The 26,200-nt window shown below is 38.8% G+C and overlaps 1 protein-coding gene across 4 annotated transcripts in view; it reads right to left on the reverse strand.

Annotated features, from left to right (window-relative positions):
* Positions 1–13,886: 13,886 nt before the first annotated feature.
* Positions 13,887–26,200, reverse strand: part of LOC129722494 (synaptic vesicle glycoprotein 2C-like) — an 86,322-nt gene continuing 74,008 nt past the window's right edge. For all 4 annotated transcript variants that reach the window (XM_055675954.1, XM_055675949.1, XM_055675952.1 and 1 more), the window contains exons 2-6: positions 16,524–16,641; positions 15,521–16,061; positions 15,316–15,464; positions 14,427–15,246; positions 13,887–14,364 (exon numbers count right to left, since the gene is read on the reverse strand). In XM_055675954.1, coding sequence (XP_055531929.1) covers positions 14,181–14,364; positions 14,427–15,246; positions 15,316–15,464; positions 15,521–16,061; positions 16,524–16,560 — 1,731 coding nt within the window. In that variant the 5' untranslated portion in view covers positions 16,561–16,641 and the 3' untranslated portion in view covers positions 13,887–14,180. The remainder of the gene's footprint in view (positions 14,365–14,426; positions 15,247–15,315; positions 15,465–15,520; positions 16,062–16,523; positions 16,642–26,200) is intronic.

Raw genomic sequence — 26,200 nt, forward strand, 5'->3', positions numbered from 1 at the left:
ATATATATATATATATATATATATATATATATATATATATATATATATATATATATATATATATATATATATATATATATATATATATATATATATATATATATATATATATATATATATATATATATATATATATATATATATATATATATATATATATATATATATATATATATATATATATATATATATATATATATATATATATATATATATATATATATATATATATATATATATATATATATATATATATATATATATATACAAAGCCGGATTTATGGGGGGGCCCAGGGGGCCCGGGCCCCGGGCCCCCACAATTTTAGGGCCCCCACAAATCGACAAAAAGATTTTTCTCTTTAAAAATGAGATTTAATCAAAAGTTCGATTTACAGTAAGAAAATTTGAACAGACCATTTCAATCTGACACTTTCCTTCAGTGTTATTTTTTCGCGAGCGCCAATATCACAACTACATCCATAAGAGTTCACCTTGGATTCTCTTGGAATAACACACATTAACACACCATTTGAATCGAACCAGCGCGCATTAAACGCCTAGAGTTAAAGTTTAGCCGACTGTCACTAAAAGCGCCAATCGAACTGTCAAAACTCGTTCCAATCGAACATCAGCAATGTTAAAACTATGATGAAAAAACTGTTGACTGTTTGATTGGAACTTTTCAGTGACAGTCGGCCAAACTTTAACTCTAGAGCTTTAGCGCGCATGGGAGGTAAAGCAAAGAAAGAAAATAACCCACAAGTTTTTTTAATGCATTGCTTTTGCTTACTTGTCCGAATCAGGGATACCAGATGTGCTTTTCAAAATGCAGATTTTCTGAGCTCGTGTGCAGATTTTATTGACCTGCAGATGTGTGTAGTTTTTTCGTAGTTTCTATTATTGCCAGAGTCGTCTTATATTTGCGCCGTCTTTCTCAAATTGTGTGCAAATTTTTGCCTGTGGATCGCATTTTTTTCAAATTGCGGTAGTTTTTTTTCAGGTATCAAGAAAAAAACTTGAAGATGAAACTTATTAAAAATAGGTTGCGTGCGACTGTGAAGAATGAAAGGCAGTCAAACTTAGCATTATTAAGTTTCGAGTACGAGTATACTGAAGAAGTTGAATGTTGATTATTTAATCAACAAGTTTTCTGCAAAAAAACTCGTAAAGCATAGTTTACAGTTTCAAGTGAAGTGAAAAATTTGACAAGTGAAAAAGCGTAAATTTTCGCTTGCGAAATCTGTCGTGAAAACCCTTTTGTGGAACACGCAGGTATTTCACCACCCTGCAGTTTACAGTTTAAGTGAAGTGAAACTCACGAGTTTACACTCCGAGCGAAGTGAAAATTGGCTGCAACTGACAGAATAGAAACGCACGCAAGTTTTCGCTTGCTGCTCCTTTTTTCACTAGCGCTTGCATGCGTGAAAAAAATAAACCCAAGTGAAAAAGATGAGAACCACAACCATCGATTTCGCTGGATCGAATTTGTTTACAGTTCCAAGCAAAGTGAAATTTTTTGCAGGTTGCATTTTTCACGAGCGTGAAAAAATGAACATGTTGTATGAGATTTTCACTTCGCTTGGAGCTCTAAATAGAGCTTAAGAAAAAATTCTAACAAATTTTTGGTAATTTTTCAATAGCAAATAAATGCTTTTAACTCGTACGATAAAAAACAGTTTTGTTTTATTTTGGGCCCCCCACTATAACTGGGCCCCCACAATCGTAAATCCGGCCCTGTATATATATATATATATATATATATATATATATATATATATATATATATATATATATATATATATATATATATATATATATATATATATATATATATATATATATATATATATATATATATATATATATATATATATATATATATATATATATATATATATATATATATATATATGTAAACATGTATATATGTATTGTGCCGTGTCAAAAAAATGTTATTTGAGTAAAAAAAATGTCGACCGGTGGAAAATAAGTTCTTGCCTCCGAATACATTAGCGATTCGGACGAGGTTGATTCCCAAGAAGAATGGCCATCGAATGAGACGAGTTAGAATAAGCAGGAGGTACAGGATATCCTCAAAATCACGAATCACGGGATGCACAACATTGACCATTGGTCCCCAAAAGAGGCAGCTGGCATTGCGACAAACGCGAAGGAAGACACCTGTGAGAATGCCTCGGCAGGCAGGAAAGCGAGACAATCAAACCACGACGAAAATCGAGAATACATACGCAAAAAAGAGGAGATGCAGAGCAGATTGGATCACTTAACCAAGGATATGAGCTCATATCAGCCCTAACCGATAAACACGACACGTTCTCAAACAATAAACAAGGGGCCGACGAACCAACAATAACATTCCTTGCGCGGCTTATGGAGAGGGTACACCTCTGTCGGTATAGTTCTGCTAATGAAAATCGGTTCGTTCGTATGCAGTTGCTAAAAGGGATGCGGAATAGGGAGGTGACGAGAACTGCAAGGATGTTCGGATATGACTCTGCATTTATTGTGCAGTCAGCGACACGAGAAGAAGCATAAGCAGAAACGGTACCGGCGGAACCCCCTTAAGGCTTCGCGTTTGTCGCGGTGCCAGCTGGTTCTTGTGGAGACCAATGGTCATTGTTGTGTTTGTCCCGTGATCCGTGATTTTGGGGCTATTTTGTACCTCTTGCTTATCGCAGCTCGTCTCATTCAATGGTCATTCTTCGTGGGAATCAACCTCATCCGAATCGCTATGGTATTTGGGGGCAAGAACATATTTTCCACCGGTCGACATTTCGTTTGGTTTAATAAAGCAACAACTACCAAATCCGTAATACAGTAAGAAATGGTATGAGCAACATTCTTGTCCATATTAGAGTAGCAGTAAATTACTACTACCAGTTACTGAAAGATAGATTATGTTACGTATTTTAATGTACTCAAGATTTCTAGTTGTCTAGATCAATAAATCATTCCACCTTTAATTATAAAACAGCATTCGCGGCCATCCTGGTCCGCTTCCAGATAAACCATCGCGGCCGTCCCCGTCCGCTTTCTAATCAACCATCGCGACCATCCCATTCCGTTTCTAGAACAACAATCGTGACTATTCCAACCCGCTTCCAGATCCATAATCGCGGCCGTCCCGATCCGCTTTCAGATCAATGAAGTATGGCCGTCCTGGTCCTTTCCCCAGTTGATAATCGCGTCCGGCAATCGTGTTCTTCTTTCTAACCAGCAAACGTAACTAGCGCAAAGATTCAATTTTAAATTGAAAAATGAAAAAAAAAAATGGTTTTGGTTTTCTGTCAAACCGACAGATGTATCACACGAGCATGTTTCTTCCCTTCAACTTGTCGTATATCTTTCCGACGAATACAAACGGCACGACTTCCGCCATTTTCCTTTTTTTTCGCGCAGCTCGCAATTCTGGGTTAACTTTCACTAATAACCCTTTTTTGCATGTTGATTGATTCCTCGTTAAAGGATAATGTTTGAAAAAGGTTCTCTGCTGAAAAATCAGCAGTCTGGCAGGACCGCCAATGTGAATAGCCCGGGTTCGGAGGTTGTGAATGATCCGGAATCCAAAGTCGAGGAATCACTCAACATACTCCGAGATTACCAAGTGCATCTTACCTCTTTGACTATCAGCCAACGAAAAGGCCGATGCTTCGTGTCGCACAAGGAATGCGGTTGCTGTGATGTCTCAGGGATGTGCATGCAAAGTGGAATTAAAGATTGACAATATGATTTTTACAATAATGCATCGGTAAAGTGTGATAATACCGGTATTCCTGCGAAAAAGCATAAAATCAACGACTGTTCTGTAAGATCTGTAGGTTTTACCATAATTCTGTTAACTGTTACCGAAATATTTGCTTAATTTTACATTCACCGAAATTTGTATAACTTTTTACCGAACAACCTGTAAAAATGCCAAATTGTGAATGTGGTGGCCATTTTTCTCATACGTGCAACCGTGCAAGACGCGAATATTTTCTACTGGTGCTGCTGATTTGTTTTAATTGTTGTTGTGTGTAAACATAGGATATTTATAATTAGGAAAGTGTTAATGGATGTACGAGTCGCTAACTTTTTTCGTAAGTAATCTGGTTAATTTAGTTTGATTTTAGACGGTACCGGCAGGCTCATTTATAACCGACTTTTCTGCCACCGGTATTTTTTACAGGTGCGTTTGGTATTTTCGTTCATTTTTAAAGTTTTTTTCGGTAAATTTTACTGGCTGCTTGGTTTGGAACATTACCAAGAAGCTGCGAAAATTTCCGACCACTCGGTTGGTGGTTTCACAAACTGTTCGGTAATTTCCGGAAACACCGAACGTTCAGCTGTTGAGATTCCGGTAAAATTTTACCGAATTCGGTGTTTTATTTTAAGTGTGTGCTACCACACTATTATTTTCCCTAATGACTCCTCCATTCCCGCACTAAGCACTATATCTCCACCACTCAGCATGGATTTATGCCGGGCCGCTCTGTTTGCACCAATTTTTTAGAGTTCACTTCATCGTGTATTTCGCAGATGGAACAGAAAGCTCAGGTAGACGCGATTTACACCGATATCAAAGCAGCTTTCGATCGTTTGGATCATACAATACTCTTGTGTAAAATCTCGCGCTTAGGTGCTTTGCATCAGTTCGTTGAATGGCTTAGCTCATATCTTCGTGGAAGGGTTCTACGGGTAAAACTCGGTTCAAGTATATCATCGCAATTCACCAACAAGTCAGGAGTTCCTCAAGGAAGCAACATGGGGCCCTTGTTATTTGCACTGTTTTTCAATGACGTAACACTGCTGCTAGGTGACGGTTGCAAGCTGGTGTATGCAGATGATTTGAAATTGTTTTTGGAAGTTCGGGCTATTGAAGACTGCCGCCGTTTGCAAGAATTTTTGGATGTGTTTTCCTTCTGGTGTCGAAAGAACTGGCTCGTGGTTAGTATTTCTAAATGCGAAGTTATAACTTTCCATCGTATCCCAAAACCGATTCTCTTCGACTATCGCATCGACGGTTTGGAACTGAAGAGGGTCGATCATGTAAAGGACCTTGGTGTTCTACTTGACAGTAGACTTACATTCCACCTGCATCACGCTACGATGATTTCAAAGCTACACGCCAGCTCGGCATCATTTGTAAAGTCGCCCGCGATTTTAAAGATCCACACTGCTTAAAAGCCCTGTACTGTTCATTAGTACGTCCATTGATTGAGAATTGTAACCTGGTTTGGTTTCCCTATCAGCTAACTTGGAACCTGCGGATTGAGCGCATCCAGAAACGATTCATCCGCATTGCATTACGGGAGCTTCCTTGGCGTGATTTCGCTAACTTACCACCGTATCTAGACCGCTGCCGCTTGATTGGTATGGATACTCTCGAGCACCGCCGGAGATTGCATCAAGCAGTGTTCATAGCCAAACTGCTCTGTGGAGAAATCGACTCACCGAAGCTTTTGTCTCTTGTGAACTTTAGAGCTTCACAATGCGCTTTGCGTTCAATTGGATTTCTGCAGACCCCATACCATCGTACATCGTTTGGCCATAATGAGCCCATAACCGCCTGTATTCGAACTTTTACTCGTGTTGAACATCTATTCGACTTCGACGAACCCTTGGATAAATTCGTGCAGAAAGTAAAAAGAGCGAACATTTTATTAACTTGACACTCGAACATTGTTATATTTATTAGGACCCTGGTCAGATAAATTATTGGAGAAAAATAAATAAATAAATAAATAAAAACGAGTCGACGCCGTCATTGGCATCTCAGCCCAAAAAAACCCGGTGCATCTGATCTCCCGGAGCGGTCCATGAGAATGTAATGCTGTATCCCGCAACGAAATTAAAAATACGGAACGGATGAATTGGTGAAGAACTAGGCTACGAACCAACAGAAAACGGTAAACGATTGAAAATTGGGTTTTTGTAACGTCTGTTCTTTCAATGAAATGACGCGTGCTTGTTTGCTTGCTCGAGAGCTACAGCTGCAGGGAGTCGAAATCGCAGAAATTCAGGAGGTACGGTGGCCAAATTCGGAGAAAGGCAATTCCGACAGTAGTTGCACATACTTTTTTCAAGTACCACATCTACTACAGTGGCGGCAAAGCAGCGGAACGGATCGTCGGCATGGAATGGCCATATGTGCTTCTTTTTTCCATGTTTGAATATTCGGAAATACACCAGAAGGGATTCAAATGGAGAAGCCTGCTCCCAGATCGACCACGTACTGAACTGATCGATCACGCAGAACAATACACCAGATGTATCAACGGATCGCAAAACAACAGTAGGAATGAGCGGAAGTTATAAATGGGCTGTGGGGTAGTATTCACAGTGCCATAATAACGACTGTGAGGGAGGTGGTAGGTACGACGCACGGAAGACAGCGTAACGGCTGGTTTGATGCCGATTGCCAGAGAGCGACGAACGAGAAGAACCATACCAACCATATGCTCACTTCGGTTACGTGTCTGATTAGAGAGATACAGGGAGGCAAGAGCTGTCGAAAATAGAGTCCACCGTAGGTAGGAGCACAGGCCCCTGGGAAGGATGGTATCCCGGCCGAACTTCTAGACGCGGGAAGCGAGCGTCTGTACTATGCGATTATTCTGAGGATATGGGTGTATAAGAGAATTCCGAACGACTGGTTGGAAGGCCTCTTAAGGGCTATTCCCACTGCTTCCGTTCCGGGACCGGGCCGGGACCGGGCTCGTCCGGGACTTTTCATGCATTCACACTGCGCCGTGCTTGAACCGTGCCTGCGCTGCGCTCTGGCTGAGAAATGTTGATGTGTGTATGTGAAAGAACGTCTTTCTCTTTTTTTCATACCGCAGCTCACTCCGCGCGAAATTTGTCACTACAACATACACGCATCCACCCGAGTGGCTTCCGTGCACTCTCCGGCCAACAAAAAGTATCGTCGGCAACGATAGTTTTTCTCTCGCACTGCGGCAGCACAACGGCAACTCAACGCTGCCCCGGTTTGGGCACGGCGCGTCGGTGTGAATGCGTTCATAAGAACGCATGCAATCAATCTCAAACGAGCCCGGACGACACGCGGAACAGCCACGGCCCGGTCCCGGCCCGGTCCCGGAACGGAAGCAGTGGGAATAGCCCTTTATGCTTAATTTACGAGAAGGGTATTGAGACCGTTAACGGAATCCTTTGTCATCGAATACCAGGCTGATTTTAGACAGGCGCGTTCCACGAGGAATCAAATGTGCACTTTTCGAAAGATCCCCGATAAGCTCCGGGGTATAACATACACACACCCAACATCTAACTAATTAAGGTTAGTCGTATGACACTGGAGAGATCGGAATAATGTGTTCGGACCAGAGCTGCGGTTAATCCAAGCAACATGCTGACTATGACGAGAGAGAAAATATCATCACACTCGTTTCTTTCTCTCATGAATAGCCAGCAACCATCACAGTAAGCGTGGAGATCCGACAAGTGATTCAATATTTTGTCTCTCTTGTTGCCATTTTCGGGTTCTCATTGTCAATCGTCGTGAATATACAGAGTTCACTCGGGAATGTCACTGCAATGCAAATCAAGGTGATTTTTGGAATATCAAAAATCGTTTCAGTAGCGTGATTATGTCAGTGCCAGCTTGAAGTTTGTTGCTATCAGGATTTTTTAAATTTGATCTGCTTTGCGGTCCGTGACGATCCCAACTCAAGATATGGCCACCAATGAACTAGGTTTATAATTTCAAACAGGTCCGCATTTTTACATTTTTCAATGAGAGGCATGGTAGGATTTTAAGCACTTCTAAGCACTGCTTTGATCATCGTTACCATGTTACTGAAACATATTCCGGCCATATATCCGAAACCAGTCGATTAACTCCGGCCATCCTCTTCGTTGCAAGAAAATATGAATGAAAACTAGGAGAAAAGCAAAACCGTTCCGAACCGAAATTGAACAGTTTCAAAGTTGAACCGTGCCAAAATTTAACAGGATCTGTATATAAATATACATACCCATACATATTTTAAAGTTTTCTGTTTTGCCACCCGCGATTCATTTTTTGCCGCGAACTAACACTATGGGTATTCATGTCGAGCTCGTAAACAAATACCCAGCCGTAAAAATACTCACCTCCATTGACGAGTAATGGAAGATACACAGTTTACGGCTGGGTATTCTTATACGAGCTCGATGTGAAGACCCCTACTGTCTTTAGTTTAACCTACAACAAGCACAATATTCAAGAATCAAATTAATAAACTCATGCTGTCAAAAAACAAATAAAAATGCAATATTATTTTTCAGATATGAGATCATTTGAAAAATATTAATAGATTTCTTTCTATAACAATTGGTGTTATGAAAAAGCACCAAACTAAAATACGCTCAGTTACAAAACGAAGTAATAGTTGTTTATTGACAATGCTTTTAGTCGGCGTGCAGTCAACCCGAACCAAGCTTCTAAAAACATTTACCGCCGCAATTGCTGTGTACAAGCTGTTACAGAGAATTTTTGTTATAATATCGTTATCAAATGCTCAAACGATTTCGTTACTTCATAATAGATAGATTCTTACTTCTCATATCCACTGGGTGTCAATAACTCAATCTGAGAAAACGGCGCTTAATTCGGTTTGATCGCACGCCGACTATATATCAATATCATACATATCAATTGAAGAAAAATCATTGATTTGATGTTTGCTTTCCTCATAACATCATGCTGTCAAAATGAACTTGATATTTCTGCTGGTTCAATCTCAGTACAGCCATACCCGAATGATCGAGAAAGATAGCAAGAAAAAAATGAGAGTGAGAGTTGACGCTAAGAGAATCATTATAACATCGCAAACTCTTTTGTAATGAACCATGCATCGTAGTTGGCTGATTCTTGTGTTGCATCATTTTGGCGTAATATCAGTAGTATGATATTGACTTTCCGCAGCTCTGGTTCGGACAGCTGGTGAGCACTGATTTTCCCGGTGACCCTCTACGGACATGAAGCATGGACGCTGAAGTAGGCTGATCGATGAGTGCTCGGAGTTTTTGAGCGTATAGTCCTGCGATGCTATCTAGCTTAGCAAACTAAGTTTGATTACAGTAAGTAAAAAAAAAAAATCAAAAGCATTAAAAATATGATGTAAATACAGTCGAATCCCTCTATAATGATATTTTTATAGTGACAAATCTCGCTATAGCGACATTCTCAAGAGTCCCTTCTGTTTTATACTAAAATTCTTCATTTTATCGCGACATTTCGCTGTCACGACCTTCCTCTATAACGGCATACCAAAACTAATACTTGTCATTCTTTATTGCGACAATAGTACAGTCGAATCTCTCTATAAGTTCTGTTCTACATACGCAAACATTCTTCGTATTATTGCGACATTTCGCTATAACGACAGTCCCTTGCGATGTCGCTATAAAGGGATTTGACTGTATTATTGTCCGCTTGCTTGTATGGAAAACGTTATAGTGTGTGTGTGTGTCAGTGCGTCTTGAACTGTCCTACAGGTCAGACGTGTTTTCGGTTGCTTGTGGACTGGTCTTTGACTGCCTATAACTTCAAAGTTTGTGTTTTGTCAGTGTGTCTTTTAAAGATTACCTGGAAGTTAACTTACATCAGTCTTTCTCAAGACTACCTATTTCTTTCTTTCTCAATACTTGCAATTTGATATTATTTTTGAACTTTTTTCGTATCACCTGAAATGGCAGGACGAAAAAAGAAACCACGCATCGCTACGGGGAGGAAAAGAGAGGCATCTCTTTCTGATACTAGCTTATGCAGTGAAAATTTATATGATATTCTGCCTGAGCAAGAAGCCGGCGAAATTGAAATGTTTGAAAGTAAAACTATTCAAAGTGAAATTTCTGTAAAAAGGAGAAAGTTCCACCTATTGTGGTAACTATTGCTTCTGAATTTAATATTTTTGAAAGAGAACTTTCTACGTTTCTCTCCGACGTCAAAGTTACTTATCAAATTGGCCGAAGAGGCGAATGCCGTTTACTGACCCAAACATTGAAAGATTGGAATCGTCTTATTCAGTATTTAACTGAAAAGATGTATAAATTTTTTACATATGACACTAAGAGCGCCAAGCCGTTCAAGGTCGTATTAAAAGGTCTCACCAACGATCAAACCGTTGATGAGATCAAACTAACTTTAACAGAATTACTTGGCATAGCCCCTACCCAAGTAATTCTGATGAAACAAAAATCACGAGGCGAAAACAGTCATCGAACTGGAATTTCCCTTGTAAATTATTTAATTCATTTTAACCGCAGTGAGGTTAATAACTTAAATTTTTTTGAAAAAGCACATGCTTTATATAACGTGCGTGTAAAATGGGAATTATATGGGAAGTTTGGCGGAGGTAAAAAGCATATCACCCAATGCCGTGTTTGCCAACGTTATGGCCATGGTTCAAAATTTTGTAACATGGACCAAAAATGCCTCATTTTTGGAGACTCTTCTCACAAAAAGGACACATGTCCTGTGAAAGAGAGTAAAAAATTTTCGCTGTGCGAATTGTAACGGCAACCATATGTCGAATTTTTATCAATGCTCAGCCCGTTTAGCAATTGTTAAGGCAAGGCAAGGTAAACAAAATTCAAAACAAACTACAAAACAAAATTCTCCAAGCGTACCAGTGACGCATAGTTTACCTACTTTGCATACCCGTTTAACATATGCACAGGTTACAGGTAGTTCGAACATTCTACCGCCTAATGTTGGTAGTTCGAAAATGACCGTTAATATGGGTAAGCAAAATACGCTAGAAAATAGTTGTACACTTATTACCCCAGCTAATATTACTACCGAAAATATTTTTTCTAATGTCAACTGCCTGGGGCCTATTACGGCAGGTAAACTTTCTTTTCTGCAACAGGCAATGTTCGATGGCGTTCATGACGCCATGTTGCAGTACAAATTTTACAATTAAAATTGTTTCTTATTTAAAATTTAGCAATGATTTTAAATAAACCGATCAAAATTTTAAATTGGAATGCTCGCTCATTGAAGGCCAATGAGAATGAGCTTTTTAATTTTTCAACAGTAAATAATGTTCATATTGCAATTGTTACTGAAACATTTTTGAAACCTAACATAAAATTAAAATATGATCCCAGTTACGTGGTTCATAGATATGATAGGATTCAGGGTTCCGGCGGTGGAGTTGCAATTGTTATTCATCGCCGAATAAAACATCGTGCTCTTCCCCATTTTGAGACGAAAGTTATTGAAACTTTGGGAATTGAAGTTCAAACTGAAATTGGAATTTTATTTATTGCCGCAGCATATTTACCGTTTCAATGCACACGCGAGCACAAAAATTATTTTAAAGGTGATTTACAAAAACTCACCAGAAATAGTTCGACATTTTTTATAATCGGCGATTTTAACGCTAAACATCGATCATGGAATAATTCTCAAAGTAATTCCAATGGCAAAATTTTATTCAATGATTGTTCTTCAGGATACTATTCTATTTTGTCTCCGAATAGTCCTACATGCTTTTCTTCTGTAAGAAACCCTTCAACATTTGATTTGGTGCTAACAGATCAAAGTCACGTATGTAGTGATTTGATCACACACGCTGACTTCGATTCTGACCATCTTCCAATAACTTTTACTTTATCACATGAATCAGTTTTAAACCCTATGAGCTCTGTTTTTAATTATAACAAGGCTAATTGGGAAAGATACAAAACTCGTATTGAGAGAAATTTCAATGATGAGCTTGATTTGCAAAACGAAGTGAATATTGATTCCGCTTTGGAAGCATTAAAATGTGCAATTGTTGATGCCAGGAATTATTCTGTTTCAAAGGCTCAAGTGAAATTTGATTCACCAATAATTGACGAAAATCTTCAACTTCTAATTCGTTTGAAAAATGTCCGCAGACTTCAATATCAACGTTCTCGTGACCCTGTTTTCAAAACTATTTATAAAGATTTACAGAAAGAGATTAAACATAGATTTACTCTTCTGAGAAATCAAAATTTTGAGACTCAAGTTGAAAAATTGAAACCATATTCAAAACCATTTTGGAAGCTGTCGAAGATTCTTAAGAAACCTTCAAAGCCTATTCCAGTTTTAAAAGATGGTGAACGTTTTCTTGTATCCAATGACCAAAGGCTCAAAGACTTGCTCAGCAGTTTGAGAGTGTTCATAACTCAAACTCGAAATTTGTGAGTCCAATTGAAAATGAAGTCACACGTCAATTTGATTTAATTTCTTCCCAGAATTTTTTACCTGCAGAACTAATTGAAACTAACTTGAATGAGATTAAATCAATTATTAAAAATTTCAAAAATATGAAAGCACCTGGTGACGATGGAATCTTTAATATACTAATCAAACATCTATCTGAGAGCACAATGGAATTTTTAGTGAAAATTTTCAATTGCTGCTTCAAAATTGCATATTTTCCAAAATTATGGAAAAATGCAAAAATTACTCCAATTTTGAAACCGGATAAGAACCCAGCTGAAGTTTCAAGTTACCGACCAATCAGTTTGCTTTCTTCAATAAGTAAACTGTTTGAGAGAATTATTCTTAACCGAATGATGTCACACATCAACGAAAACTCAATTTTTGCAAGTGAACAGTTTGGATTTCGCCATGGGCATTCCACAACTCATCAATTGCTCAGAGTTACTAATATGATACAAGCTAACAAATCTGAAGGTTATTCCACTGGAGCTGCTCTTCTAGACATAGAAGAAGCATTCGACAGTGTTTGGCATAAAGGTTTGGCAAACATTTCATTTTCCAATTTTCCTAATCAAAATTTTGAAAAATTATCTTACTGATCGAACTCTGCAGGTTGTCTATCAGAATTCAAAATCTGATAGATTTCCTGTCAGAGCAGGTGTGCCTCAAGGTTCTGTCTTGGGCCCAGTCCTGTATAACATATTCACTTCAGATCTTCCTGATTTGCCTCCAGGATGCACAAAATCATTGTTCTGCGATGACACAAGCATTTCCGTAAAAGGAAAAAGCCTTCGTGTCATTTGCAGTCGATTGCAGAAAAGTTTAGATATTTTTTCTTCCTACTTGCAAAAGTGGAAAATCTCTCCCAATGCTTCTAAAACTCAAATGATAATTTTTCCTCATAAGCCTAGGGCTTCTTTCCTCAAGCCAAACTATAATCACGTTGTCAAGATGAATGGGGTTATTTCAAGTTGGTCCGACAAGGTTAAGTACTTGGGACTAATTTATGATAAAAAACTTATTTTCGAAGAGCACATTGAGAGTATACAAGCCAAGTGCATCAAATATACGAGATGTTTATATCCTCTCATTAACAGGAATTCTAAACTTTGTTTAAAGAACAAACTTTTGATTTACAAACAAATTTTTAGACCAGCAATGCTTTATGCTGTACCGATCGGGTCAAGTTGCTGTTCAACAAGGAAGAAAACCCTCTAAAGGATTCAGAATAAAATTCTGAAAATGATTTTGAAGCGTCCTCCTTGGTTTAGTACACTCGAATTACATAGACTTACTGGTGTTGAACCATTAGAAGCTATGTCAAATAAAATTATTAACAATTTTCGACAAAAATCGTTGCAATCCTCAATTGCTACGATAAGCTCTCTTTATAGCCAATAAGTTAGCATTTAAGTTAGTTGTAAGTTTCCTTACTTTCTTGACAAGTAGGTTTAAATCCCTACGAATGATAAGTCCTAATTGCGAAAGCAAACAAATCCTAACAATTAAAATTAAAAATTACTAACAGTGTTGAGAAGTCACCATTTGTGATTGGACACACATACTCATTATTTACTAATATTTATCATAAATACTTAAGCTACTAACAAATCCCCCTCTTAAAAAAAATATAGTGTGCTAGTTTTGGAGCTCGAATATTACAAATTTCTTGAAAAAAATATTCTAGTTTAAACATTGCAACATTTATTTTTCTTGTAAATTAAAAATATTTCTCAACATTTTTAAGTTAAGTTATATTGCTCTATGTTAATAACTATACAGTGATACAAATATTTTACATAATAACATGTAGAAACTAGTGGTTGAGGTTAGGTTTAACTGAAATATTTTCTTGTAGAAAAACTTGTAAAAGGCTTTGATATTATAACCAAATTCTAATAAGGCTATTTCAAGATAATCGGGTGTTTCAAATTATTTGAAAGATTGATTTTCATTTCTATGGCGGGTTTTATGTTTAGGACAAAGCGGTCCTAGTGGTATTGGGCAAGAACAGGCACATCAGGCCGCCTCCAGCCAGCAAAGCAGCCACGATAAACGTTGGAGCCGGACAGTACATATCCAATAGTGTTGCAATTACGACGTTGCCGATGATACCGCCAAGCCGAGCTGCTACCATTGATATAGCCACACCCGTAGCTCTAAAATAAAAGAAGTATGAGTACTGAGATATCACAATAAATTCAATATTTTGTAATCCTACCTTAAATTCGTTGGAAAGACTTCAGTTATTAAACAGTCCAATGACGCATTACCCATCGAAATGACGCCACTGAAAACGGCCGATACGGCTAGATTTTGGGTCTTATTAGTGACGAAATACATTGAGGCAGAACAGAAACCAGCTGCCATGGTGCTGAATACCAGGAAGAACTTTCTGCCTAGTTTATCCATGCCCAGAACGGCGATTATGTTGGCTGGAAGCGCTGCGGCGACAGTGATAAGTGACTCCATAAATACCGTACTTGGGATGGACGCTGAGCAAACGCCAGTATCGGAATGTGATCCTTCTTGAACAACATAGTCTGTCACTTGGCACACCGAGGCGCTTTCCACATCTGGATGGGCTCTTAGGTATTCATCGAAACGATTGAAAAGCTCCGGGAACCACATCATAAGACCATAGTAACCGATATGGAACGTGAAGTTGATCGTAATAGAGATTGTGGTAAACTTGAGAATCGGTGAGACGAATAACTGTTTGCTGTTGTCCATGATGTTATACAGCATTCGTTTGTACTTGTTTTTGATAGGTTTTTTCACTTCTTCCAATTCATTTCTGAGCTTTTCGTCAATGAGAATTTCTTTGACGGGATACAGGTCAGGTGACTTTCCTGTGTTTGTTACGTAGATGCCTCTGAAGATGGCCATAGCTTTATCTGTTTTACCCTGAGAAATAAGGAACTTGGGAGATTCTGGTAGATAAAGAAGAAGCGCTGCCACAATGAATGACGGAATAGAGCACACCATAAGGAAGATACGCCAGGAGTTGAAGGTGAAGGTAGGAGTGTAGATACCGATACCTACATAACAAAAAATACGAATCAAATCAATGAGCATATAACTAACGGTATTTTTTTAGCTAAACTTACTGGTTGGGATAATAAGCCAAGCTAAACCAGCAACGAGTAGATTTCCAATAGTCCAGAAAGCAGCCATGAAACTAAGCATGGAACCTCGTTTTGCTTTCGGTTGGAACTCTGCAAAGTAGGACCATATAACCGGTCCACTGCCACCCAGCCTGTAACATAAAAATAATTTATAAAACTGTCCCAGAAAATGTAATCAGTAACTTACGCTGCACCATTGAGGAAACGGAATACCATAAATACTTCGTATGTCTGCGAGAAGGAAGATGCTACGATACAAAGTGCATTCATAACCGAGATGACGATCAGGACTTTTTTTCTACCCAGCGAGTCGGCAACGCTTCCCCAGACATAGGCTCCAACCATCATGCCAATGAAGATAATCGAATTGAGCCATCCTTTGGACTGAGTATTCAGGTCGAGATCGCACTGGGCCGATGGTAGGATGAAGGACATCGAGATGACATCCATCTCCTCGCTGGTACTTACGAGACCACATATTGCTAGTAGGATGTAGTGAAATCTGCCATAACCAGTAAGTTCTATCGCCTGCTCGAAGTCAGCCTTGCCGGAGTAGCCTCGCTCCGGATCGAGCGACGACTTGTCCTGTTGCTTCGAGGCGGCAATCTGAAGTCCAGTTTGGTGGATGTGATCCGCTTTGCTTATTTTCTCCAGCGGAACTACGACGCTATGCGGATGCTCGTTGGAACCGACGCCGTTTGCTACTCTGTCGTCCTTTACATCGATATCTGCAAGGGTTAATGAGTTACAGTCAAATCCCTCTATAACGACACTTTTTATAGTGACAAATCTCGCTATAGCGACATTCTCAACAGTCCCTTATGTTTTATACTAAATTCTTCGTTTTATTGCGACATTCCGCTATCACGACCTTCCTCTACAACGGCATACCAAAATTAATACTTGTCATTCTTTATTGCGACAATAGTACAGTCGAATCTCTCTATAACGACATTGCTGAATCTATAACGACATTCTCAACGGTACCTTCTGTTCTACATATGCAAACATTCTTCGTATTATTGCGACATTTCGCTATAACGACAGTCCCTTGCGATGTCGCTATAAAGGGATTCGACTGTATTTGTTTAAAGTATCTACAACGAATGAATGTTCAAATTTCGAGAGTCATTCCTCCATATATTTTAGAGTACACTCTAATACAGCTTCTACAATCAGTTGGTACTCACACTTTGAATTACTGGAATCGTTTTCACCTTCTACCATCCTATGTAGACGAGCAGATGTTTGTTTTCTTTCCCTTCCGATTAGAATATACAGCAATCAGTAAAAATTACTACTATTGATCTGTAAAAGTTAGAAACGATTGGAAAAAGTTTTATTATTTTTGGATGTATTTTGTGTGGCTGTGCTACGAATAATAACTGTAATAGGTGAAAATGCCGATAAGCCAAGAGTGCCGCGATTTACGCGAATAAATATTAAAACGATGAGAGAAGAGTCAAGTAAACCTTGAATTAGTTAAAAGCGGTAATCTCAGAAGTCAGACGTCGACGAGATGCACCTAGTCGCCACCAGGAGACACACTCCGTAAAACAACCACGGATGCCAAAAAAACCTCTAGAAATGGGGGCAGAATCAATGAGTGAACCGGTGTAGAGCGCCAAAAATCAACCGCCAACCATCATTTGGATTTCTCTAATCGACAGTGCAACTATTGTTTGCTGAAAGGTTAAAAAGTTTAAAGCTGAGATAAAATGGAAAAAGAGAAGTTGGGAAGTGAAGTGAAGGCATCGTGGAAAACAATCAGGTGCGTAACTTCTAGAAGAAAACCAGCCTCCAACCGACGCCCAAACACCATTTTGTAATACCCCCCCCCCCCCTCATTATGTCCTCAGGACTAAGCTGCTACGAACCAGCTCTTTAACATGGCTAGTTATCCCTACTGGAGTTAGCCAGTTCCTCGGAGCACCACGACAAACTGGGACACCGGGAAAGCGAGTGGCAACGGACTTCAGGCAGTGGCAAAGCTAGGGAGGAGAACGTAAGCAGACGTCGAAAAAGGAGCCCCGAATGCTAAGAAAGTGAAGAGACAAGGTAGGAGATACAGACTAAGGAAGTGGGAGTGACAGACTAAATAAAAGAGTTGTTTGAGACGAAGTTCAAGTGTTTAATTTGACCAACACACGAGAGCCGACCCTGAGGCGGTGTAGAAGGGAGTCTCAGCATTGCTGGCTCTACCGGCCCGCTAGTTACATAATCATATAGCTGTACACAAATGTTGGTTCTTTATAACCCTTCTTAATTAGAAACCTGTTAAGGTCTTTGAAAATATTCTTATATATATCAGTTTAGAGAGTATTTCCTCTTTATTTTGCAAGTTAATTACTAAATAATTTTTCAGAGAGTAGGACCATCATTTTCGGGGTCACCTTGACAGGAAAGGATAGTGATTTTCAACCAACTATTCAAATCTGATAACTGATTTGATGGTCATCCCAGCAATACCAAGACTAAATCTCAAATGTCCCAGTCTGAGTTTGTGTACTTTTAAGGAATCTCAAATAGCTTCGACGAAACTTTTGATTTAAGTTTAGCAGTACTTTTTACTTTGCAATTATCGCTTTGACTGATACGAAATTCGTTTTATGTTATAGGAAAAAACACAACATGGCAAATTTAAAAGCCAAATAAAAAAAAAAAATTTTTAGCGCTGTTTTTCATTTTGGTTTGAAGTTTGGATAACTTTGGATAATTAATGTGTCTTAGCTATAACGCTTTTTTTATCAAGCGTTTAAGATATATAGTCGCGTCTATCGTTTTTATCGGCAGAAACAACAGTTAATCGGTGGATTGTTGATTCATGAAGTTTAGGATAGTCAACATGCTGTGAGCTGTATGAGCTGATTGGCATTGTTACGGAATATGTTAAAAGAGTTAGAACCTGTAAATTAAATTAATGTTATGTAAAATGTTGTTACAAATTGTGGCCACGCGACACGGGCTTGGAGTTTGATTAGAATTTCAATAAGAACGGAAAATTGCCACGCTCGTATCAGTCGTCGCCATTAAATTATCTGGCGATAATTGGATGCCGTTTTAATGCATAGATTACCGTCGCTTGGTTTGATCCCCAATCCGCTTGGTTAGTGTTATAGAGGCTATAAAACAAGCATGTGTATCTCTGGTCGCTTCTATGTTCTGTAGTATTTATTGTTGGAATACTATCACAAGTAAAGTTAATTCCTAGAGCTCAACAAAAGAGCTCTTTGTACATACGTCGGCCTAGTAACGGGGCACTGTCCGAGTAGATATCATTTAAAGAACATTGGCCGGGTTCAGGATGATATCTGTCGCTTTTGTAATATGGAAAGCGAGACATCGGAATATCTGCTGTGCAGTTGTGGTGCATTATTTAAACGCAGATCAAGGTTTCTTGGCAGTGGCTGTTTACAGCCCAAAGAGATTTGGTCTTTGAATCCTGGGAAGGTGATTGGCTTCATAAACCATATTTCACCTGACTGGGAGCGTGTCGGTGCAGGTACCTGATCACTCAACAATAGTGGTCATTGTATTTTGCAAGGGGACACGTATAGCAATTGACTGAGATATATATTACAAAAGTTAACATCAATGGACAACGTAATTCTAATTCCCTAACAAAAAAAAAAGTTAATTCAAGTTGTTGACACGTCCATAACACCTCGATCAGTAAACAGTCAATCGCCACTTGGTTTAAACGGCACGCGTGAAAGAATACTAATACGAGAAACCATGCGACACTATAACCTAACCTAAACGTTGATTGTCGTACAGAAGTTATCATGGTTTATTTGATGCGCCCTGTATTTCAATACAATTTAGGTACTAGTGTAACCGTTTCATGTTTAATTTTTTCCGCAAGCATTGATTGATGGATGCATTAATGCTTACACTGTAACACAACAAAAAGATAATAATTGTTTTCAGGTTGTTTTCCCTAACCTTACCATTGAACGCAAGTCAACATAGTAACTAGCGGTTTGGGGGACCATGCTAACCGTTTTCGCGTGATAGTACTTGCTATCTCGGAATGGTTTTGTTTAAAGAATTCTAGCAACAGCTGTGTTTAATTGTGCTGAGAAATCGGAAAATGTTTTCCAGTAATGCTGAGTGACCGCGCGTGGAAAGCTTTACAATTCTGACTTAATCGTAAACACGTTAGCGTTCAGTTGTGCGAACAAGCACTAACCAATCTATGAATGAGCTTTAGAACGCCGGTTTTGCTGTAGGTAGGTACGAGGTGCAGATTGCTATAGTTGGTTCAGTTATTTTATTCTAATCGATAGCACGAATTATAATAGGTTATCAAACCTTAGCCTTCTACGCTATCACTGAAGGATACTGGAAGTACGGGAACTCTGTGTTTTGACATTTGTCTGGTATTGGTAAAAAGGAGTCAATTATTGGTTGAACCACCTTACACGAACTACTGCATTTGTTGTTGACAGAGACTAGCAGCTGTCATACCCTGCACGTTGTCAGTCATTAATGCTAAAAATCCGGTTGTGAGTATTACGAGCGCGACGAACGCGCAATATGTGGTTCGAATACCTATTACCACTGCAATATTTTATTTACCATTCATCTGGCTTTATCTCAGTATCGAATAATGGCTCATTGTGAAACTTCTATGACGGATCCGTTATCGAGAAACAAAACAAGTAAGCAACCGAATGATTTTAGTGTATTAGACCAGAATGCGTTTGAGATCAGGTCAAATTACAACTGGTTTTTACATTTCTGGCAACACCGATTATGTTTTGAAGCAGTTTATCTGAACAATTTTATTGTTGATTGATAAAATTAAGTTAGCGCCCAGCGTCTATTTCTAGGTTCACGAGCGGAACCGCAATATTTGAAATGGTTCCACATGAAATGCGATAATAAATAAAAGTCGATTATGAGCAACAACTGGCTGCAACAACTCAGTTGTATTGATTTTTTGAATTACCAGTTTAACAGTTGTTAAAAATATTTTTGAGAGAGGAAATGTTGTGTAGTTGCTTTGGGTATTTGCAGGGGCGGATTGATGCGATGGGCGCCAAATGAGTTGGCGAAAAATTTAAATAAAACTCCAAACATAAAGATAACCTAAACGCTCGGCAGTTTTAGTTGACTGTCTTTCTATAGACTGCTATTTCTCAAAATTATCAGGTAAATGAAAAAATGTTAAATAATATCGGACTTTGACGAATGAAAAACAGTTCATCGAAGAACGATCTTGATTGGAATTGACTGAAAATCTTCTCCATGTACGCTTGTCCACTTCTCGAGGCCTCCTCGCCACTTCTTTTGATTATGGAGCCTAATTGTTCGCCGTAGGTGTTTGAATCATGCAACGTCCAGCGCCTTGGCGAAGATGCCGTCAACTGCATGTTGATTCAAATAGGTTCCACTTGTATGCCTTCAGCTGCGATGTGGTCGCGTATAAGATAGTGTTTGATGTCAGGTTTTGGACAATTCCTATGCAACTATGGTTGTTCTTACAGATCGTTACCGGTTGCGTAATCTTAACACCAACATCATGCAGCAAACTGGCTCGCCAAATCACTCCAGCCACATCAGCATTCAATGCCACGGACATCTTGCTTTATCTCGAGACTGTGGCCGTAGACTTCAAACAAGAAACCACTTACTGATTTGCGAACCACTGTTTCCGCCTCAGTGTGAGGGAAGCAACCTTCGTTGAACTTAACGTCTATTGCAATAACGATTTTGCTAGCTAATTTGTCCTAAAGCTGGTATCTATTCGAAGCGTGGCCAATCATTACCATTTTCTGGCTTTTGGCGTTTAATTTTGTTTCTCTGTTGGCTCGGGATCCATGTCATAGTATTACATCCGGAAATCCGTATCTTGTCAAGGCCTGGTTTTACGTTTATGCATTTATCTGCAGGGGTTACGTTTCCAGCCAACGTCACCGTAGGGCAACTCTTCAGGAGGTATGTTGCTGTAAGGCTGCTTCAAACCACAACATCTTTTAAATGAAGGAGAATTGATCTTAGCTTTTCAACCAGGCGTTTAGTTACCCCGTTTTGCAGTGAATATCCTCGACTCTCGTAGTAGGTGGTTACTTAAAAAATTTCGCGGCATAGGTCCACGGTGAGACTTCTATCTGCCACTGAGTTATAGCTATTGCTTTATGATTCTTGAAACATCGGAACACTTTCGACTTGCGCTTGATGGTGCAGATTACAGCAAAACGCGTCCAATCGTGAACGATATAAAATAACGTGATACATCTCAGTGATCTGAGTAGACACTCTCCGCCGGGCGTGTGACATATTCTCTAAAACCATTAAATGGCTACCGGCAATGCTTCGTCATAAAACAATTTCGTAGAATCCAATCGAATCTAGCCTCCTTTGTAAGACATACCTTTGATCCAATCGAATCTAGCCTCCTTTGTAAGACATACCTTTGATTGCTCCACCATATTTTTCGACCAGTGCTACGGCATTCTTGGCCACATCAATTATGAAAGGGTCTTTCAGCTTTCGCATGGATCACGTATGAGTTGCATCCTTCACCAGATGATCACTGCATCCTGAGTCTAGGCAGAACTGGATATTCCCGGTTTCAGATTTTTTCTGGTCATTATTTACTATGACCGCGACTTCTTATGACTGCATCTATAGCACTTCTTCCCGATTTCTTCAAACGATAGTTCTCCTGCATGTGCCCCCCCCCGCTGTGACACTTGCCGGAAAACTTATTCTACTGCTTCTTCAAACCTCCGACGAACTCTGCATTACTCCACTAATTCTGGCGGTCTGTCCATTGCTCTCTTCAGTCAACAGCCGCTGCCTGATCGTCCTTCTTCTCTAGATTCTGGATCTCACGTATGGTTAGAGCTATCAAGTCACCATCTTCCATTTTCAATGCTGCGGTGTTGAATTGCCGGGGTTGCATCAATTGCAACAAAATGAGCTCGCATGGAGATTCCTTCATTTTTTCGTAACTGTGCTAACTGCTTTCTTAGCAGCGCTTGATTTGAAACGGATTTTTTTCAAAAAAGTTTCTCCTAGAGCCTTTAACATTACAGCTATCGTTTACTTCAGCCAAACAAATTAAAGGATTTCAACCGCTCTAAGTCCAATGCAAACTGATTTGGCTATTCTGTAGGTTTATTAGCCATTTCGTGAGAGCATCGCTACAGATGAAACTCAACTACATTCAAGTGAAGCGTGTCATGGAAACACCAATTTTCGGTTCCTTTGATCCGCCTCTAGGATGACTTTGAGTTTGGCAAACTCAGACAAAAGTTAACAAACAAGGAATGTCTTCACGTCTTCTCTATGAGCGCTTATCAACTTTTTAAGTAGACACTACACTTCATTACTTGTTTGCAGTACAAAAATAATGAGGTTGGTTTATAATTTATAGAAATAAAAAACAATTATATGCAGCAACGATCTGTAATAATGCCGAAATAATTCAGCATTTTATGCATGATTTTGTGTTGACAAAAAATATTAAGGGGTAATATTCACCAAAAAAATTTTCTTGGTAAATTTTTTATTGGCTTAAACATGCTAAAACTATCCTAGAATCAAAATCTACATCGCCCAAGTACTGATCTAAATTCAAAATTCGGTTGAATCAATTTTTCCGAACAACTTTCATGCTCCAAAATCACATTTTTTGTTTATTTGGCGATGCTTGTTTTTTTAATTTCGAGGCTTTGTAAACTAGTAGAAGTTACATATGATCGATATCGTAATTCAAATTTGAAACATAGAGGTCGCTGCATCAAGTTTCGACCGTTACAGCGTTTCTATAGCACGTGTTTACTTACAATTTCCCTTTCTTTAGTCGATCAGCCGTTCTCGTTGTATACGTCATTTGTAACTGTTAGTTGTAATCAGAAGTAGGTACTTAAATATAAGTGAAAAGTTTGAGCTTTGCGTGGGATCGGACACCAACCGCGTCAAAGTCGCTGAGCATCGCATGTCTGATATCGCGAAAGCGGCTAGGCGCAGCCTTACATCAGACAAAACAAAGGAAGGAGAGGAAAATAAGGCCCAGGAAGGACATCGTTACGGCGCAGGGATAGCTGACTGAAGGTAAAAAAAGTATTAGGGGTTTTATTATTGCGATTCTTAAGCTTCATAGCATATTGAAACTTTAAACGCGTTTTTCCCAAAACAATTTTCACAAAATCGGTAGAACTGAAAAAAACTCGAAATTTTACCTGTAGCTTCTTCATTACATTATCTAGTGAAGTACACACGATTTTAGCGATTGATTAACAACAACAAAAGTAATGAACAATTTAAGTCGATTTTTTTTTGTCGAAAAAGAATTTTTTTCCAAACCGTTGCCATTTTGCGAAGAAAAATTCCAAAAATATAATCATGTGTACTTCACTAGCGACACTTACGTAGATAATAAAAAAAAAATTGTTAGGGTTATAGGTGGAGTTGGGCACGAATTCTACTGCCCGCCGCGGAAAAAAAAGCGGTTCACAGCAATCGCTGCACAGCCGGCATTTTGTAAAAAATAATATTTTTTTTTTTCTATTCTCCATATTTGATTTTTATTTGCACTCTACGAAAAAAGATAGCATACATTTTATCCATATAAAATGCTTTTTACTGAAATCGTTCGACGATAATTTGAAAACATAGGAATTGTAAGACATGAAAAATTCAAACAAATTATGTATAATTGAAGGTTCTACTTACTTTGTTGATTCATATACAAAATAAGGTCCAATGGAACAAGTTGTATTCAAGAAAAAACTCACAAAAGTTTACGCTAAAATCATCTTTGACGACACATAGAATCTAATGATAATTGCTAACCATAAATTCCACGAGCGAAGCCGCTTAATTTACATAAAATCTGCGCGTGAAATGCAGTATTGATTAACAATCCAACATAGACGGTAAATAGATCAACAAGCAGCGTGCCCGCTATTTATATCGAACAATTTATATAATTAATACCAATTAAATCTAAATATTCATGCATCTTTTGGATGGTACAAGAATAGAAAAAAATTTTTACCAATGATTAAAGAACAAAAGAAGGAGAGGTTGAAATTGGAAGAATATCACGGTCGAGCCCACAGTTTTTAGCTCAGATTTTAAGCGTTGAGATCGTTAAAAAATGCGTTTCAAAAAAATAAATTCGAACACGTTTTTTTAATGGATGTGCATAATTTAAATTTTTGATTCTAACCCTGCAATGTATTTTAACAAAATATCAATACTAGGTAAGTATTGAAAAAGTACCTAACTTTGTCATAATAAGATTTCCGAACTCACGTCAGTTGACCCACTTAGAAAAGAAGGGTTTTGCATTGATAAATATTTTCAACTTATGCCTGAAAATTCAACATGCCGATAGTAGCTGAGTCTTCGTAACTACTGCTACCAAAACGGCTGAGAGCTGAAATTCACACGAAAAGTTCTAGACAGAAGCTCCGCCTTTGCTCTATCTATGCGAGCATCGCAAGTGCCATCCTCTCCGGCTTCAACGTTGATATGCACATGTCGGGCTTAGTTTCGCAAAGGATTTCAGTTAGTTCTTATTTATCGAATACGGTCAATTATCACTTCCGGTAATCTCGCGTACATTTGTTTGTTTGCTAGAGAGTAACAACCGGTGCGGAGTAACAAGGTGTTCTCTGTGTTCTGTTCGCAGCAGCCGAGATCTTTGCTAGCGTGCATGTTTCCGAGCTTCAAAGGTTGGGTAATTCGTGAAATTGAATGATGGTTTAATTAGACTATGATTTAGCAATTATAATTAGTTTACGACGTCTTATCAAGTAGTGCGCCAAACTGGAATTGTGCGTAGTAGCCGGTAGCCGTGTAGTGTACAAAGTGTACATCGGAAGCACAAACCGGTAGATTTCAATGACCGGCAAAGTTTAGGCGGCGGTCTAGGTCTAGGCACAATACAGAGACAAGGTCGCCCGCAAGCAGTGAAAAGAGAAGCTCTAGCTGGAAAACCATAGAATTGCCTATGGCAAGCATTTCGGACGGAGATGTGATATCTCAGCTTATGATTGTTAAACCGGCACTCAATGCAATAACGGCATACGGTGGCATTAGCTGACGTAAACAATTGCGATAGTGAACCAGTTTTTGGGCAGACTAATGAAGGCATTACGTGAAACATGCACAAAGGCGCCGGACGAATTAGCATTGCTGGAACGTAATTCCGGAAACGCCCTGTTCTAGATACGTTGATTGCTTATATGAATATGAATGTGAGAAAAAATTATCATCGGTAGACTTTGGTCGCCATATTTGCATTTGATTGGATAGAATAAAGCTTACTAAACTATGTTGCGATATATAGATATATTGTGCTTTGGTCGGTTTGCTTGAGTTAATTTATGCATAAAAAACATTTTATAAATATTATCCACTCCAGATTAGGTTTGTATAGAATGGTAGAATGAAAGTGCGACCACAGTTTACAGGAATACGCAACACAGCTCACATAAAATGGTGCGAATTGTACTAAAATGTTGCAATAACTGGTTTATAGACAATCTACTGGGATAATGAAATTACACTGGTTAACAAGGTTTCAACACTCACTCGTGAGAGTGTTGTGGTATTTATAGTTCTGGTTTGTTATTTGATGTTATTGGAGTGACGTTATTTGACATGATGGCGTGAAAGCCAACTCGTTCGGCCATTGACGTAAATAGTTGATCTCTTTTCTCCAGTTGCATTCTATATAGCTCAAATGGTATGGCGAAGCAACGGGAAAATTGGTCCACAACCTGGTGTAATTTAATTTGTCGAACTAGTTATAACAACCTTTCCATTCTTAATTCAACTCAATCGTTAGTAATCACTGGGCATGATTCAGTTCACTAATCCTAGTGATAAGTGGGTTGGGAGG

This window comes from Wyeomyia smithii, chromosome 2, assembly GCF_029784165.1.
Source record: "Wyeomyia smithii strain HCP4-BCI-WySm-NY-G18 chromosome 2, ASM2978416v1, whole genome shotgun sequence".
NCBI lineage: Eukaryota > Metazoa > Arthropoda > Insecta > Diptera > Culicidae > Wyeomyia > Wyeomyia smithii.